This window comes from Desmodus rotundus, chromosome 3 (assembly GCF_022682495.2).
Source record: "Desmodus rotundus isolate HL8 chromosome 3, HLdesRot8A.1, whole genome shotgun sequence".
NCBI lineage: Eukaryota > Metazoa > Chordata > Mammalia > Chiroptera > Phyllostomidae > Desmodus > Desmodus rotundus.
Window position 1 is genome coordinate 34,628,973 of NC_071389.1, and position 18,939 is coordinate 34,647,911.

General features: G+C 36.5%; 1 protein-coding gene across 1 annotated transcript in view; it reads right to left on the reverse strand.

Annotated features, from left to right (window-relative positions):
- The window catches only part of NRDC (nardilysin convertase), a 68,155-nt gene that overhangs the window by 9,511 nt on the left and 39,705 nt on the right, over positions 1-18,939 (reverse strand). The window contains exons 10-21 of the mRNA XM_024571100.4: positions 17,477-17,546; positions 15,043-15,120; positions 13,806-13,926; positions 13,667-13,725; positions 13,351-13,405; positions 9,571-9,675; positions 7,393-7,516; positions 6,767-6,853; positions 6,053-6,172; positions 4,500-4,551; positions 3,418-3,568; positions 181-308 (exon numbers count right to left, since the gene is read on the reverse strand). Of these exons, the coding sequence (XP_024426868.2) occupies positions 181-308; positions 3,418-3,568; positions 4,500-4,551; positions 6,053-6,172; positions 6,767-6,853; positions 7,393-7,516; positions 9,571-9,675; positions 13,351-13,405; positions 13,667-13,725; positions 13,806-13,926; positions 15,043-15,120; positions 17,477-17,546 (1,150 nt within the window). The remainder of the gene's footprint in view (positions 1-180; positions 309-3,417; positions 3,569-4,499; positions 4,552-6,052; positions 6,173-6,766; positions 6,854-7,392; positions 7,517-9,570; positions 9,676-13,350; positions 13,406-13,666; positions 13,726-13,805; positions 13,927-15,042; positions 15,121-17,476; positions 17,547-18,939) is intronic.

Genomic DNA, 18,939 nt, shown 5'->3' on the forward strand with positions numbered 1-18,939 from the left:
GCTATGTTAGCTGGGTTTAGAAATCCTATAATTTTATGGACTGGTTTCATAAACCACAGCACAATTCTAACAAGTCTGAAAACTGGCAGTGAAACTATAGCCTCAGCCCCCACACATAACCCCTGGGAAGGCCAACACTTTCAGGCCTTCGGAATAAAAGCTGACCCCATGTATACCCACTTGGCCAGAGTCTCAGGCTTGATCAGGATGTTAAAGTAGGTCTTCTTCAACTGCTCAGTTATCATTGTAAAGACAGCAGGAGTGGAACCAAACTCCGCCAGATAGTCAATAATGAGCTGAAACAGTAGCTAAAAAGAAAAGAAACACTTTAGATGGAGAAGCATGAAAATTAAGGTCTTTTGAGCAGAGGGGTGGGAGAAATGTCTTCCATTGGTTTTTACCGGGGACCTGGCGTGGTGACGGGCATCGCAGGGACAGAAGCGCTGATGAGTCAGAGAAGTTCCAGGGGCTAAAATCCTCAACAACTGTCAAATCTGGAGCAATGATTCTTTTATTTTTATAATTTTCATAGGTATTCTTAAACATTTCTTTCTTAAAGTGAACATAAAAATAATTTTATCTGCATTCCACAGCCCCTAAATATAACTTTACTTGGGAGGACCTTACATTTCCATGTTAATTTTTGAAGTAATGATAATTTTCTATCAAGCTGCCCTATCCAGAAACATGAAGAGTCTCTCCCTTAAAGTCTTTTTTTATAAGCTTGAATAAGATTTATAGCTTTCTTTAGATAGGTTCTGTATTTTTCTTATTTACTCTTTTGTAAAAAGAGTATTTTGTTTTGTAAAAAAACAAAGTATTTTTGTTTTCCTCAGTATTATTAAAAGAATATTGTTTCTATCCATTTCTAAGTGGTTACTGCTACTATAGGAAAAAGAGCAATTATGATATACTGACCTTCTGACCAAGCACATTATTTTTACAATTTTAGTAGTATCTTAGGTTTTCTAAGAATACATCCATATCATCTGCAAAGAAAAATACTTTTTTCTGAAGGAGATTTGGACTTCCGGTCAAGACAGTGGCATAGGTAAACATGGGTCGCTCTTCTTAACTACACCCAATACTACAACTAAAGTGTAGAACAGCCATCACTCAACTGGCAAAAACTGAGTTGAATGGAAATCTGACAACTATGGAATTAAAGAAAGCACATCCATCCATCCAGGGGGGGCGGGGCAGAGATGTGGAATGGGCTGGTCCCACATCCACGTGTGGTGGATAAAAATTTGGGAGGGATATATCAGGAGTGAGAAGTCACATTCACACATTAAGACCCCAAGCCCAGGGTTCCAGTGTCAGGAAGATAAGTCCCCATAACTTCTGGCTGCAAAAACCAGCAGGGATTGAGTTGGTGGGAGAAAGTGCTAGAGTCCCAAGCAGTTCATATTAAAGAACACACACAAATTTACTCAAACTCCCTCTGAGCTCAGAACCGGGATAGCAGCTTGAAAGGCACCAGTGTCATACGGGGAGGAAAATTGTCTGGCATTGAAGTGAGAGCTGGCAGCTTTCTCCCAGACAGAAAGGCAGGCAGAGACACAGAGCCCGCATGCTGGTGCATATCTGAGACTCCATCAATCTGACCTACACTGCTTGCCCTGCCCTGGAGATCCCCTGAGGCTCCATTCCACCCAACTTACAGCTTTTTCATATGAATTGCTGGTCTTGGCTCATGCTTCACAACTTCCTCAATCCTCTCAAACAAGCAACAGCTGGCCTCAGTGAGCACCCAGCCCCCATACTTTTTGCTAAGTGGCCCAAAGCACAGCACTAGCAGCAGCCAGCCTAGATTCATAGCTTGGCTTCACCTGGGAATCTCCAAGTCCAGCACAAGTAGCAGCCATCTCAGATTGCTGTATAGCTCAGGCAGGGTGGCCCCCAGCAAAACACAGGTGGGGGCTTACCTTGGCCTGCACCACCTGGGAAACCCCAGGGCCAGCACACCCAGTAGACAGCTACAGACCACATCTGAGCAAGACCACCCTACTCCTGCACAGCTGATTCTCCATGGAGGGCAGAGCGTGGTGGTCAGTGATCACAGCCAATCCTTGCAGCTGACTGGCCTGGGTAAATCCCTCCCATTAACCTGCCAACAGCAACCAAGGCTCAACTACAAGAGGAGGGTGTACTCAACCCACATGAAGTATCCAGCCTGGGTGATAGAGGAGGCTGTGCCACTGGACCCTACAGGACACCTACTACATTAGGCCACACTACCAAGACAGGGAGCCATAGCAGCTCTACCTAATGCATAGAAACAAACACAGGGAGGCTGCCAAAATGAGCAAAGAGACATGGCCCAAGTGAAAGACAGATCAAAGCTCCAGAAAAAATACGACTAAGCAACAAAGAGATAGCCAACCTATCAGATGCACAGTTCAAAATACTGGTAATCAGGATGCTCACAGAATTGGTTGAGTATGCAAAATGGAGGAAAAAGTGAAGGCTATGAAAGTAAAATAAAGGAAAATAAAGGGAACCAACAGTGACGGGAAGGAAACCGGGACACAAATCAACGGTTTGGAAAAGAAGGAAGAAAGAAACACCCAACCAGAAAAGAATGAATGAACAAGAATTCAGAAAAATGAGGAGAGGCTTAGGAACCTCCAGGACAACTTTAAATGTTCCAACATCCAAATTATAGGGGTGCCAGAAGCAGAAGAAGAAAGAGCAAGAAATTGAAAACTTATTTGAAAAAACAATGAAGTAAAACTTCCCCAATCTGGCAAAGGAAATAGACTTCCAGGAAGTCCAGAAAGCTCAGAGAGTCCCAAAGAAGTTGGACCCAAGGAAGCACACACCAAGGCACATCATAATTACATTAGCCAAGATTAAAGATAAAGAGAGAATCTTAAGAGCAGCAAGCGAAAAGGACACGGTTACCTACAAAGGAGTTCCCATTAGCACAGATCTAACCTCTGCCAGGGCCTTTCCTCCAGATTTTTTCTTGTATGAATCCAGTTCCCCAAACCTTAATATATGTTCTACCCACTGGGTACATTATATTACTTTACCTGGTGTTCAGTGATCCAACCCTCTCACCTAGCACCCCATATTATTTCTCCCTTTGCTTATGAAGCTTTTGACAAAGTGACACTGGAACACATTCCTTACCAAAAGACAAACTACTGACAAGATATATGCCCTGTTTCTAAAAGGCTCAAACTTAGACCTAAGAAACAAGACACACATACTTAAAACAACGGGATACAGCACAGGAAGAAGAAAAGACACAAACACCTGACAAGAAAGCATGATAAACCACATAAATAAAGATTACTTTCTAGATACAGCACTCCATGCACAAGCCTCTATGTTTGGTGCTATGGAGCAACAAACATAAATATGAAATTTCAAAGCTCTCTATGGGGAAAACAGAGCACTTGTACTTACAGGTAGTTTGTGGTTAAATCCTTTCACTCGAATAATTAAACCATGTTCTCCAGCTACCAGCTTATACTCCAGCTGTGCCACATCTGCTTCATAAGCTGGTTCCGCAAGATTATGGGTGAGGATATTGACAAAGATATCAAAGAGGACCACACTGAGAGTATAAAATGCAAACAGCATCATTAATTAGCAAGAAATAGACATGAAAAGATTTGCTTTGATTTAGAGTAAGAAACTTCACTTTTACAAAGATGTTTACTCACTTCTCCCAAATGTAAAACTATATACTAATTGAGTGCAAGGCAAATACTGCTTCCAGGACTCACTTTCACAGAGGTTTTATAGAGCTCCTATGCTCGGCTGTACTCCCCAGTCTTTTCCATCTCATGCGCACAGAGAGAATGGTCATATCTATGCTGCACAGTGGGGTAAACGTAAAACTTGTCAAAGGTAACAGGCCTAACGGCTCTATTACTGTGGCCTAGGTTTCCTGACTGACAAATTAAAACTCTGAGGGAAGGGATGAGGGTAATATATTTTTTAAAGTGAATATTAATAAACATTAATGCTATTTGTCATCTTAAGGTTGGATTTTATGTGTTAAGTAGCAAAGGAAAGAAGAAATACACTATCATCTCCTGAGCACCTCCTCTGTTTCAGGAATATTTTGGGCTCTCTGACCTCCCACAATGCAGCTATCTACATAAATACATAAGTGATTTGCTAAAAACAAAGTATACGTAATCAGATTCTCTGGCAGCCTCTAAATGCAGGATCAACAAATCCACTCATCCTCATCACAGACTGGAAGCTAACCCAAACTCATCTCCAAGGCACTATCTCAACCGGTCATTCTATGAGTAGCCTTCACTACCAGCCTGTGTCACAAATGGCACTGGAGATGCAGCAGCCACAATTTCATCTTGGTGTTTGTATTGACACAAATAATTTGTTTGGGGCATGGAAAAAATACACAAATCAGCAGCATAGTTCAAGTACTGATAGAGAAAATGATACAATGATTCAGAATCAATAAAAGTTTTCAATAATAAAGATTTTTTCTGGAAAAGAAGACAATTGCTTACTTTGCCGCAGACTTCTGTATCAAAGGTGAGATCAAGTGGAAACGTATATATGCTGAAAGAAAAAAGATCATAGATAAGAAAATAAAGGCCAGAGGCCTCAAGAGTCTATACATCTATTTTTCCCCAATATCATGCTTTTTTAAAATTCTGAAATAAGCTATTAATCCTTAAATCTTCATTGCATTTTTATCCTTAAGAGTCTTTAAAAAGTGGTATTTACCATTCCAAATAATGACCAGAAGGCACACTTTACTCCATAGAAAGATCAGAGATACAGGCAGATACACCGAGAAGCCTACACATACTCATATTTATCAATAACTTTAGTCAGGGAAAATGTTTACAGAGGTATGCACGTCAGTAACAGTAAGGGGACAATCCCAACACTCAAAAAGTTACAGCACAGCCTTTCCAAGGAAGCTGAATAAATGTTAAGAACATTGTTAGAAACTCTTATAACCTATTCAAAAAAGACCTGAGGCAACACCTTCCCAATAAACTCAAGAATTCCTCAGAGCTACATACAGTGTACTTGGTTGAGGTCAGGGATACAGATTACATGGCAACCAAGAGGACTCAGCCTCTGATTCCATGTTGCTTCAGTAGGTTCCCATGCAATGCACAGGAACAGAAAAAAAGGCAACATAGTTTGGGCTACTAAGTTGAAGGATTTAAGAGTGTTTAACTGTAAACTATGCTTCCTCTATACTGAAAAACAAAACGGAGCAGGAGATACATGGAAAATATTTCACATTTGTAATGCTGGATGAGGCTCTGGTGTCTAAGAGTAATTTCCTTTAGTGTACTCTTATTTTATCTCCTGTTTCTTTTTTTTTTAAGATTTTATTTATTTTTTAGAGAGAGGGGAAGGGAAAAAGAAAGAGAGGGAGAGAAATATCAGTGTGTGGTTGCCTCTTGCGTGCCCCTCCCACTAGGGACCAGGCCCCCAACCCAGGCATGTGCCCTGACTGGCAAACCCTTTGGTTTGCAGGCCTGCGCTCAATCCACTGAGCTACACCAGCCAGGTTCTATCTCCATTTTTAAACATTTTTTATTGATTGATTTTTTAGAGAGAGAGAGAGAAACATTGATTTGTTGTTCCACTTACCTATACATTCATTGCTGATTCTTGTATGTGCCCTGACCAGGAATCAAACCCTATAACCTTGGCATATTGGGACGATGCTCTAACCAACTGAGCTACATGGCCAGGGCCTCCATCTCTTTTTAAAAATAATGTTCAAAAGTACCACCTATTCCCTAAGGTGGTCAAATACCTGGTTCTGCTTTCGTTAAACTGAAAGAAAAATATCTGAAAACAATTTCATTTTAGGCTTGAATTTTATCCCTAGAATCTGCAGTGCCTACAGGGTTTTTGTGGTGGCACAGGAGTGCAGTACTGATCTGATAGGTAAGCCCAGAAAAGTCTTCAAATGGAAGGGGCAGGGTAAACGGAGGCAGATGATAGACATAAGGAAAAAAGTTTTTTGCTACAATGTGAAGAAAGATTTATAGCACTTATTTCACTGCTTGTAGGGAGGGAAACATTTTACCTTTTGGGATTTTAAATTTGTTGTCTTTCTTATACCACAGGCAACCTTGCGGAGTGTTCACAATTTTAACAGGGTATTCTGTCTCTGGACAATCAAAAGCCTTCAACAGGAAGTCCGTGGCTAACAAAAGAAAAGAGTAATAACTCATTCAAGTAGGTTAATAGGATTCCCAGCAATCTATTCTTGGTTTCATAAATCTAAGTAACTTTTCTTCGTGAAATCTGGAACAAAAGTTCTTGAAATAATACCCTTTCTTCATGCAATTAAACATTTTGCTATTTTCCATTCTAACTGATTTTTTAATGCTTTCACAATTCATTACACTGATGTCACTACACTGATTTCACAATCCTCTAATGAGTTGCAACCTATAGTTTGAAAAATACTAAAACCACCAGAAAAGACAATGACAATTCCAACATGGACTGAATGAAAGGATCAGTTAGGGTGTACTAGAAAAAACAAATGCTTCGGAGAGTCCCAAGATGTTTAAGTCCTGTTTCCTCCATTTACTAACTAGTAGTCTTCAACAAGTTGCTTTACTTTTCTGAGCCTCAGTTTTCTCATTTGAAAAAGTACAAAAACAGTGATGCCCATCCCAAAGTGTTACTGGGCAAATGGTTCTTTGTAAAACACAATGTTCTATCTATATAGATGCTGTTTGTTTTATTAGAACATAGGCGGATTATCTACAATGATTGCTATTTCACTGACCTATGTACTTGTTTTCAGCTGGAAGATGAAGATCTGGATTTAATTCGAAATTACTCTTCCAAAGTTCAGCCCAAGAGTTTTCAACATCTGCAGAGGCGGAAAAACAAACTGTTTCAATCAAAAATGCAATGTTCAGAATTCTCTCAATAACAAACCAGTCAACAACCAGCCTTCACAAATCAATTCTCCTTTCTTCAGAAACCGATCAGCGATATATCCAGGCATTCTAGACTCTTGATACTCAAAGTGTGGTCTCTGGGAGCTTAGCTTGTAGCTTTGCAGAATGTGAGGCCCTACCCAAGAGCTACTGAATTGGAATCTGTATTTTAATAAGCTCTCCAGGTGTAACATACGCACATTGAAGAAGTTTAAGATGTACTTTTCTAAAACATAGTCACAACTGCTCCCAAACTAGCAAGACAATAGGAGTTTTTCACTAGCTGACAAATATAGATAAAGCAAAGAAGTCATAGCAAAGAAGTATAAATAATTTTCATTTGAAGGTAATCTGAAAATATATACTTCTTCCCCTACAAGAACCATCAGATACATTATTAAGGAATAAAAATTCCCAGGTGAGTCAGATATACCTAAATTATGTAGGACAATTATTAGAAACATTTTACCTTCCATACTATACTGAGTCCCAAACCATTTCTCCTTGAGGTCACATTTTCCCTCATTAGCACCAGACAGTAGGACGAGATTTGCTTTTTGAGGAACGAGCTGATTAAGGGCTTCAGCAATGACCTAGCAAAGGATGGGGGTGGGATGGGGGGAGAGACACATAAACAACAATAACAACCTTAACCTACACATCTGTTAAAAAAGACAGAACCACATTATGTTAGACACCCCAAGATCCTAGCATCTTGCCATGAATGAAAATGTCTATAGTCCATAAACACCCCCTAATAAACAAAAGTTCATTAGTCTATCAGTTGTTTAAAATGTCTCTTGATAATGCTATATAAGGGGGGACACCAAAAAACTAGAATTATCTTCTGGAAGAGAATTATCTTCTTGTAGTACAGGCTTCCCCTGCTAGGTGTGTGTTCCAGGAACCCATCTGTATCAGTGCACCAGCTGGTGCTGTGAGAGGCTGTGTTCAGTTTCAGTGAAATTTTCTTAGTCTCTTTTAATGCATTTGCCCATTTCATGACGGGTGATTTATGGGCACACCTGCCCACACCATGCTGAGTATTCAGTTTTTGACCAAAAACAGCATCACCCCCAAGCCCCACCCTTGATTTCACCCTGAGCAACTTTTTTATTTCCCCAGCTGAAAAAAAGTACTGAAAGGGAAATGTTTTGCTGATGTGGAAGAGGTGAAACAAAAATGGCAGAAGCACTAAAAAGCATCAAAATTTATGAGTTCAAAACCTGTTTTGAGCAGTGGAAAAAAAGTCTCAATAGGTGTATTGCATCAAATGAAGAGTACCTGGAAGGTGACTGAAGTCTGAAGTTTAAACATGTAAGAATAAATACACAATTTTCTTATATACTCATCTCAAATTGTACATAGTAACAGCACTAGCAGTAAAAATAGCTATCACTAAATTTTTACTATGTGTCAGATAATGTTTAACATGTTATTTTATTTAATACTAAAAACAACCCTAAGGTATACCAATTTTATAGAAAATAACAGCTTCAGAGGTTAAAGATAATTTGCTCAGGTTGAAGATTATGTAATCTGTATGGGACAACACATCTAAAAGTGGCAAAAACGGAGTTCTAACCAAGTCTGTACGTAATTCCAAAGACTACAGTACTCTTAGCTGCCACCTCACACCTAAGAAGCAGTGAAAATGATCCCATGTAGGGCTTACTCCAGTAATTCTTCAGCTATGATAGGACTAAAACAAGATTTTATGGGTTAGGTTTAAAATGCTAACTACCATTTAAACACCATTTCTTTGAGGAAAAAATGACAAATGGAGGTTCAGAAAAAAACACTTAAGACCCTTGGGCACAACCATCCTAGGGAGACGACAAGAACGTGTGGTTGCTGCTTTTTCCTTTGCCTTGCCCGGCCTTCTTTAAAATTAGTAATAGTAGAATACCCTTTATCAAAGTTTCTCAACCTTAGCGCTTTTGATATCTTGGGCCAGATAAATCTTTGTTGTGGGGTGCCGTCTTCAGCACTGTAGGATGTTTAGCAGTATCTCTGGCTTCTACCCATTAGATGGCAGGAGCACCCCCAGTTTTGACAACTGAAATGTCTCTATATGAACAAATATCCCCCAGGGGGCGAAATCACCCCTGGGTGAGACCTGCTACCCTATAGGGAAAAAACATGACTTACTGCCCAGGAACAGTGGAGGGAAGACCATGACCAACTTTTTTTTTTTTTTTTGTATGTAGTATTATCTATAAATCGTATGTTTTGAATTCAGGGAATCTTATATTTTTCTTGTAAATATTTTCAAAATGATTAAAATTTAATTGTGCAGCATCTCCAACTGAATTCAAAGGTAAGCTAAACAACTCTCTAAATATGCTTACCAACCAAAGCACATAATTCTTGGTAATCACTTTAATTATTTAAGTTGATGTTTCAACACTTAAAAAATGGTAAGAATAGTACCTAAGAAGAGGATTTGATTTTCTCCTATTAAAACATAATCATATACAAGAAACATGAAAAATTACCCACAAAACTACTGGTATTTTTTCTATTTAAACAAACAAGAAGACAACTAAACACAATCAAGCTTTCTCCATTCCCACAGTTCTTAAGTACTTTTCTCCACTTTCTCACCCTCCTGCTTCTCCAAATGTAAGTATTAGAACCCCCTTACTTCTGGCTTGTATTCAAAAAGAAGCTGATCTCCAGTGAGAAAGTCCTGCAGTGGGTACAGCTGCATGTTTTCACACATGTTTTCCACATACTCAACCGGATCTGTCTGTAAAGAGGTAAAATTATTTCACACTAGAAACTCCCCATTATTATCCTTAATTTGTCACAAATACTTTTCTCTTAAAAAAAATAACAATGAACCAAAAGCTTCTGAACAGATAAAACCAAACTTAACTGCAGTTAAAGAAACAGATGGTCAGAATTTCAAAAAAATAATTAACCAGAGCCACTAGCTTAAGGAGCTTTAACCTAACACCCCTCCAATCCCCCACCCTGAGCCCTACAATACACAGGCTCTAATTATGTCACAGCCTCCTCATGAGAGCAATTATAAGACTGAACTATAAATGCCTATTTATATGCCAAATGTCCCACAATGCTGTGAGGTCCCTAAAAACAGGGTCTTCATCACTTTATCACTGCAGCACTATCACCTAAAAGTTACCTACAAGCTATCTGTAACCATGAATCAAATTAATGTAAAAATCAAAACATATGATTAGATAAAAGTCTTGATATAAGAAATTAATTAATCAGTATATTATTTCAATTTAAACCAAAGTTCTCTCACCTATGAAATGGAAATACTCTTCCAGAAGAAAGCGATCAATTCAAGCATGTGAGCACTCAGATGCACAGAATCTTGAACCAAGTGGAACCAAGTGGTTCCATTCCCACATTTTGTAATGAGGACATATACTCAGATTGTCTAGGTCATTTGTCCAAGGTCACACAGTGAGAAAGTAACAGGCAGAGTTATGACAGAGAAATGATTGGTTGCTTCTCAAACACGCCCCAACTGAGACCAAACTTACAACCCAGGCATGTGCACTAACTGGGAATCGAACCGGTGACATTTCGGTTTGCAGGACAACACCCAACCAACCGAGCCACACTGGTCAGGGCTATGTTTAACTTGTTAAGGAACTACTAAATGGTTTTCCAAAGAAATGCACCACTTTACACCCCCACCAGCAATGTATGAAGGTTCTAATTTCTCTACATCTTCTCCAACACTTGTTAATATCCATCCTCTATTTTTTCATCTACTACAAACTTTTACTGTCTTCCATTATTGTTATATTGTTCCTATTTTTCTGCCTACAGAAAAGCACTTAAACAGCTTTTCTCTAGTTCAAATAGTTGACCTATAAGACATACTGAGTCCAAGTTCCTATGTGAAATTAAAATTTTTTTTTCGATTAATTAAAAAAAGATTAGTTTGAAAAGGGCATTCCTATTTACCTTTATTGATGAAGACTAGAAAAAAATCTGAAAAGGAGACATTTGAACTTTGTTTAAAAAGACATTAGTAAAAAGATTTATTTTACTCAGAAAAATAAGCTGAGCTATGGAACTAGTTTAGCAGTGCATACAGATACAGACCTCACCGATCTGTTTTGACTTTGCACTGATTAGGTTTTCATTTAAGGTGTTTTGGGCTCACGTTTTAAAATCAAAGTAAGTATTCATGAATATTGCTAAAAGTGAAAGAAATGAGCTATAAAATGCAGAGATGTCAGTAAACAAAAATCTTGAAATGCCTTGCTAAGAAGGAACCGAAGGGACAGAAAGGAAATGTCACTCACTCAACCAATGCTAAAAAGCAGATCCCCCAAAAAGGAATTTGTGCATCACTTATGATTGTATTCCACAATTCTTGTCCCCACTCCTTCTCTGCCACGGTTCTGGCCCACATGTTGCCACCACAGCTGAAAAGGACAGTGAACAAAACCACTCCCAATAAGGTAGATGGCAGGACTTGTGGCTCTATGCATAGCAATCTATTAATAGGGAGGAGTGTGTGCAGGAGCATCCAAAGGCCAATACAAGTCACAGCAGCCTTTCTGTTTTCACAGAATAAGATCATTTCAATTTCAAGTGACTTCAAGTATGTAGAGCAGATTACATAGGAATCAATAACAACTCGAACCTTATAGTTTTTGTGATCGTATCCTCGTGTGCTTAAGTTTTCTCTACTTATAGTAGATATCAGGGAATCACCGTTGGTAATGATCCAAAAAGGCAGGCTCCAAGATACCCTACAAACTGGTTCTAAATTACAGGCTGTTAATCTAGGGTCCATGGACACCTCCTATAAAATAGCAGTGAACAAATTCAGGAGAGGGTGGCAGTGCAAGAATGTGGTTGGGAAGAAATTACATATTTATTTTCACTAATCTCTAATTTCTCATTTTTACTCAATTATGACTATGGCAACAAACCACAACAGTATTAGTAGCATCTATGACTATAAGCAATAGAAATCACAATATAGTTGCAGATCTTAAAATATCATACTCATTGCTATCTAAAAACTGTAACAATTATTAGACCTACCACTAGACCTTATCATTAAAATATTAGTAAAAAGATTATATGTTACTATTTTGAGTACTTTCTTTCAATCTTTTGTAAACAATGTATTTTATTTTATGCACTTAGAAAAACTATTCTACTAACTGTGTAACAATTAACAGTATTGTTTCAATGTTAAACTGAGTTTGACAATTTTAGTCAGATTATGCAAGAGAATACATTTATTTGTTTTTAGCAGATACATGCTTAAAAATGTACGAAGTACAATAATATCTATGATTAAATATCAAATGTTTTGAGGAAAAAATACACATACACCCACACACACATATATAAAGAGATCAAGAAAAAAAAAAACATGGCAAAATAGCAATTGGTGAATCCGGGTGAGGGATATACCAGTGGTCACTGGACCGCTATGGCTGTTTGAGTTTAAAAATTTGGAGGGATAAAATATTATTCTGAGGAGGAGTGCACAGGTTTAACAGATTTCCAAAGGGATCCAGGGCACAAAAGGCTTTAAAAAAAAACACCCTGCTCTAAAATTCTTACCTTTCAGCCTTATAAAATACCTTCCTTTCATAGACCCTATACAACAGACATGTAGGATCACTGACTTTTTCACAGTACTCCAGAGGACCTTATGTGCTTCCCATTACTTAGAATGTATCCAAACCATATCCATTTTTAAATGCTGAAATCAATTCAAATTTACCTTATCCATGAAACCTTCCCTGGCCATATTCCAATCAAGGCAAATGCTCTCCTTGCCCTGAAATCCCAGAGTGCACTGTTTCTAACATTATATATGGTTATACTACTGCTTATCTTGTAGGACGTCTTCATAATATTGGAATTCCCCAAATATCAAGTACCATAGCAAGCTCTCCATGAATGTTTATCAAAGGGATAGACAGATGGATGACCATATAATATATAATCGTATATAAGCTAATCATATATATAATCATATATATATATATATGATTAAAGTATGATTTTTTTCAATCTGCCTAATACTTCACCACTACTCAGTAAAAATACTCAAAAACATGAGAGTTAATTTTCAGATAGAAAGTCCACTGACATTTCCAAAACTAGGAACAATGGTGCTGACTGGTATGGCTCAGTGGGTTTTATGTCGCACCCTGCAAACCCAAAGGTTGCTGGTTGATTCCCAGTCAGGGCACCGGCCTGGGTTTTGGGCCAGGCCCCTGATTAGGGACCTGCAAGAGGCAACCTATTGATGTTTCTCTCTCACACATCAATGTTTCTCTCCCTCTCTTTCTCCCTCCCTTCCCCTCTCTCTAAAAATAATAAATTAAATCAAAGAGGAACAATGTCCACACCAGTTTTCATCTTGGTCACAGAAAACATTCAAAAAGAATTTGACTTCCAGTACCTGTTCTTGGTAATGAAACTCATTGTCCTCAATTTTTTGAATCTCTTCAAAAATTCTGTGAAAGAAGAAAATTATAATTAGAAGACATATTTAAATTTCTCATTCAAATCATCAGCAAGAAAAGAGAAGCATAAAAATAAATAGACTGGCCATTCACATGTAGAAGCATAATAAGAATATGGAGCCAGTAGAGGAAAATAAGCAGCAAATGCCTGACAAATGATCAAAGCAGGGCTAGAACACTGTCTGCCGGCAGCCTAAACGCTAAAACATACTAGGACTGACTTCCAGCCTAATCCCAATGAGTATGTATTACCTTTTGTCTGGGCCTAGCGTCTGCAGCATTTTTAAATACTGGAAAACAGTATGAGCCACCTAAGGACGAAACATCTGGTTACATTTTTGCATAAAGTGATAATCTATATATTAAAAAATCCTCCATTTTAATTATTTACCTCATAGAAATGTTCATAACCCTCATCAGTCAATGTAATAGAAATGCTGAATACTGAGTAAGTAGAATTTTGCTCAAATCCTGTCTCACCATTTCCACCAAATAATGCAAGAGCCCAGCATCTACAGTTAAGAGAAAAAATTTATCCAATCAATATCTTGGAACTGATAGTCAACAAACACATCAAATTAACAAAATAGGTAGGATTTCTATGAAAAATTTGGGAAATTCAGCTTTTGATGCAAACATGCTTTCCAACAGTAAGTTTAAGAACACAAACTTTAAAAGCAAAAAGGTCGCCCAAGGAACTGTAGTACATTCAGGAATCACCAGAAGGAATAGCCATATTTATTTGTTTACTAGAAACACTAATATATTACAAATAGTAAAATATTAAGTTTTATGAAGCCATAGTAATTTTACTGAACAGCAAAATATTAAAAACCTAAAATAAGGAGAGAGAAAGTCAGAATAGAGTTGGAAATTTTAATAAAATTCAGCAAGGTAGAAAGGTTATGCACATCTCAAAGCATTTCGCATTTATTGTATAAGGCATGTAAGCACCTAATAACATTACTCTTTTGTAACAACCTTGCCTTCTCAACTTTCTTTGAATGTTCTAGTACACACTAATGTTTTAAAGTACTCATTTTAATTTTTCATCTACCTTTCCATTCTTGAATTAGTGTATAGAAAAAATCAAACAAAGAATTACTTTAATGTACTGGTCCTGATGCTAAAGCTCTATTTCTATCACTTGGCTGGACAACTTAAACAATGCCTAAATGCATGAGTTGTTCTGCTAACACGACTGCACATACTGTTCGCAGTTCCACATACTTAGGATTTATCTACCCACGGAAATTCTCTTTAGTCTACCTTTTGGGTTGTAAAAGCTTGGAGATCCTCAGCATTTAAATAACTGACTTTCTTACTATTCAAATCTAAATTCTTGGTTAGAGCTAACCTTTTATGTAATTTTGGAATCTATTAGCTTATGATTTTTTAAATTTGTGTACATCTACTTCCAACAGAGACTAAAAGGGGGCTTCCGAGAAAATACACACATATAATATAGCCATTAAAATAATCTAGGTTATTAAAGTAAATGTAATTAAGCATTAGATTTGATTCTAGGCTCCTAGCAGATAACACAAAAAGAGAAAAGAATGAGTTACATAACACTTATTGTCTATTGTTTTTCAGAGATTGCTATAATTCATTAATTGAATACTTGCTTTTTTCTAAGGTAAGAAAGAATGCTGCCTTTGCCTTCATGTCCAACCAGCCAAGAGATATAATGAAGTGGCTTCACCCTTTTTAAAAAATGTTAAGGTCAGAAAGTTTAAAAAGTAAGGTATTAAAACACGAGAAAACCATATTTCTGAGACTATGATATTTGAGAATATGACTATAAACTTATTCTCACATGAATTCCACTAAACATGAAATTATAATTAATTTGATAGGATAAAGACAGAAAACATGGTAAAATTTAACTTCATCTGAAATCACTGAATGAGTATAATCACTCCAAAATTTAAGACTTCTACTTTTCCTCTCAGACACCAAACTTACTTCTCTTTGTGGTAAAATCGTTCACTTTTGTTTCACCCAAAATGGAAATAATACAGGTTCTTTATCACTTTAGAACCTAATGCAATATAAATAATTCTATACCTGTAAAAGCTTTCAGTATTAGATCAGACTGCAGTGAAATGACATGTGGTGCTTTAAGGGTCAGAAAATCTAAGTTACAGCTTTAGCTTTTCCTTTGAGCAAATGCTCTTGAGCAAAAAGCTTAGCCTCTCTATATTTTTTTTCCCTCTTCACTTACCTAACTTCTTACTCATGGGATTTTCATGAAAATGCAGTAACAGGTATAAAAATGCTTTATTATATAATAATATACTTTAATAGTCTGAGTAGTTGTATATATGTTATATTGTCTTTTCCCACTGGCTTCTACTACAATTTCAGAAATATATTCCTACCAAAACAAAATATAGAAAAATATATTGTGTTAGGAAATCTAAACATTCTTAAATTTTAAAATTACTTCACAGAACTATTATCAGTAAACTTTTAGAAGTCAAGATATATTATGACTTCAACTATGTTAAGCAATCCCAAAGCCCACACAACATTGTTTAAAGTCTGAATCTGAATTACGTCTACAGTAAGACTGATGCAGGGGGGCCCATCAGGTAAAGAACAATACTTGCATCTGAACAAAGCTAACTGCACTGTATTTGATAACTCTGGAGAGATAAAACAGTTGCTTCTTTGTAAAAAAAGGGACTCCCACAAAAAGCTAATTTACTGGGTATTCACATATTCGGGAATGCAAAATAACTCATGATGAATATCACATTAAAAAAAATTAACAGTCCCCACACACACACAAAAATAACTGAAAGGAAACATACAGAAATGTTAATGGTCTTTGGAAAACAGAATCATGAATGACTTTTTCTACTCTTCAGTAATTTTCAAGATTTCTACAATGAATTACCTTAATAATCAGTTAGAGGGTAAACAGGTTTTGTTAAGAAAATAGAAAATGCCAAAAAAAAAAGGAAATAAAATGTGTTTTATATTCATTATTTTAATGTCTGAACTATATAAAATTATTGACTTTAGACATATCTTTGAGGACAGAGACCAAGAAAAGAAGAAGCAGAGCTTTACTTTTTACTTAATACACTTTTGTTCTATTTTAATATTTTATAAGTGTGTATTATTTTTACAGTAAAAATTCAAAACAGATGGATAAACTTTTAAAGATGCATGTGATAATTTTAACACTTTGGGGGACACTCTAACATAACTATACAATCAATGCATATTTTTCATATATTATCCTTGCACCAAAGGTCAGTAGACAACACATGTTCTCTGCTTTCTCACTGTAAGTATCCTGTCCTTACTAACTCTATGGGACTTGAATGTTTGAATATTCTAATACATACATTTTTTAAAAAGCAATTTTTACTGAGATTATGCAACATGCTTTACTTTCCTTCTGCTTATATTTGTATCCTTGTGGTTTTGTTTTGTTGGTAATAGTTTTTAAAAATAGGTTAAATGTTTATCTGTTTATTGGCATTTGTTTTTAATTAGAAAAGCATTTGTAGGCATTGCCTGATCTTTACCTTCAAAGAATGTCTGGATCCATGCTATATTGCTCAAATAAGATAATGATATAAATAAGCTAAAATGTTCTCCTAATTTGTATAAATCTGTCCTAATCATTCCCAATTCCTAGAAGTCCTTGAGATTTATGCTGTAGTAATATTCTAAGCTCAAAATTATTTACTTTTGACAAGATCAAACTAAATGGTCACAGTTGGCAAATAAATAAATAAATAAATAAATATTGTACTCAAAGTACTAAAGAAAATAATTACAATAGTATTCACACTATGATACTTAATTTCAAAGACTCAGGAAAAAGGCAACCAGTTACAAGAAAACTCTACTTTTTATACCCAAGAAGACATTAACGTATATAGCAAGGCTTGAAAAATTTAGTAGTGAGGTCCCAGTTTACCACCTCACCCGTGTTTATACAATAAATCCAGAACCCCCAAATTCAAACCATTTAATATGCTTTAAAAATATAACTGTCACTCAGTAAATAACGGAGTGAATTTGCCCTTGAACTCTTACCTGTAATGTTGTTGTTGAGGGGGAAGTGCCCACGTGATGGTCAGAGCATGAATTTTTCTAATTGGAACAACTAAAAAATATTTTTCAGAAGAACAAATATGAGAGTTTCACCATAACTTTTACTGTGTTACATGAATTTTTTTTAATTCAATAAATTTCACCCTCCATTAAACAGGGGAAGGTTAAATGCAATGCAATTATTATTTCAAGTTGCCAATTTTCCAATTTGAATAATGTAAATTTTGTGACTTTCATTTCAATTTGGTTTCACATGTAGAGAAAGCATGGATAAAAGAACTATCAAAATATTAAATGTTCCTAAGGATGGATCTCTTCTCACAAGAAAGAATACAGGACTAGGAGTCAGGAGCCCCCTGGTTGAAATCCAGCCCTACCACTCTCTTGCTATACACATTTAAATAATCTTGAGAAAAATCACTTGCATTTAAATCTTTTTGGATCTGTTTTCTGATGGTAGGTGAGTAGATTAGACTAAAGTAGCTCTAAGATTCTTTCCAGTGTTATTATTCTATGATTCTATGAAGAGAAAATCTAAAGTCAGAAAGAATACAACCAAAAATCAGTCAGCTTAGCTATGGAGCCAACCAACAGCAGACAAAGGGTGTGACAAAACAGTCACTTATGAGAGGGAGGAAAGAGGAAAGAGACAGGCAATGAGGCAAAAGAGGTGGAGGAAGGAATACTTAGGCAGCTAGGTTGAAGAGAAAAAAAAAACCCTGCCACGATAAAAAGAGCAAAGGAAGAGAAATGGTGAATTTAAAATGTTTCTGCAATATCCGTTATGGGCAAATTGCTAAGTAAATTATAGTATAATTACGTGATAGCTCACTGGGCAGTTATTACAAATGTATTATTAAATGAAAAAAGGAAGAGATAGGAGGGTATATACTTTACAATCTCAACTGCATTAAGAAAATATACCTATAGAAACTCAAAAGGAGATTTGGCAAAACGACTTCTCTGGATGGTAAGATTTAGGGGTGATTTTTACCTCCTATTGCTTCACAAATTTTTCTTTACTTAACAAAAATTGTTTTTATAATAAAGATACAAGAAAACAATTTCCAAAATGTCTTCCCCTCCTCTATATTTTATTTTTAATGTTTTCTCCTCCTCTATTTTTTCTTTTTAAAGGCAAAAAAAAAAAGAAAAAGAGAGACAGTAGAATATAGATTAAATGAAATAGGAGAGAAACAAACAAACAAAACCCCAAAGAACAAAAGGGAGCAAGGGGAAAACAGGGAGAAAACATGAAACAGACTCAAGCAGCAGCAGACCAATCAATCTGCTGCTGGTCAGCGGCTAACTGGATCTCCACCGTCCACCTACTCCCTTTCCAACCCAGCAGTACTTTCTGTTGTGTTCTCATTGCTGAAGAAAATTGGCAGCCTCAATTAAGTTTTAGAGAATGTGCTAAAGTTATTTCAAACAGTTTTAAACCT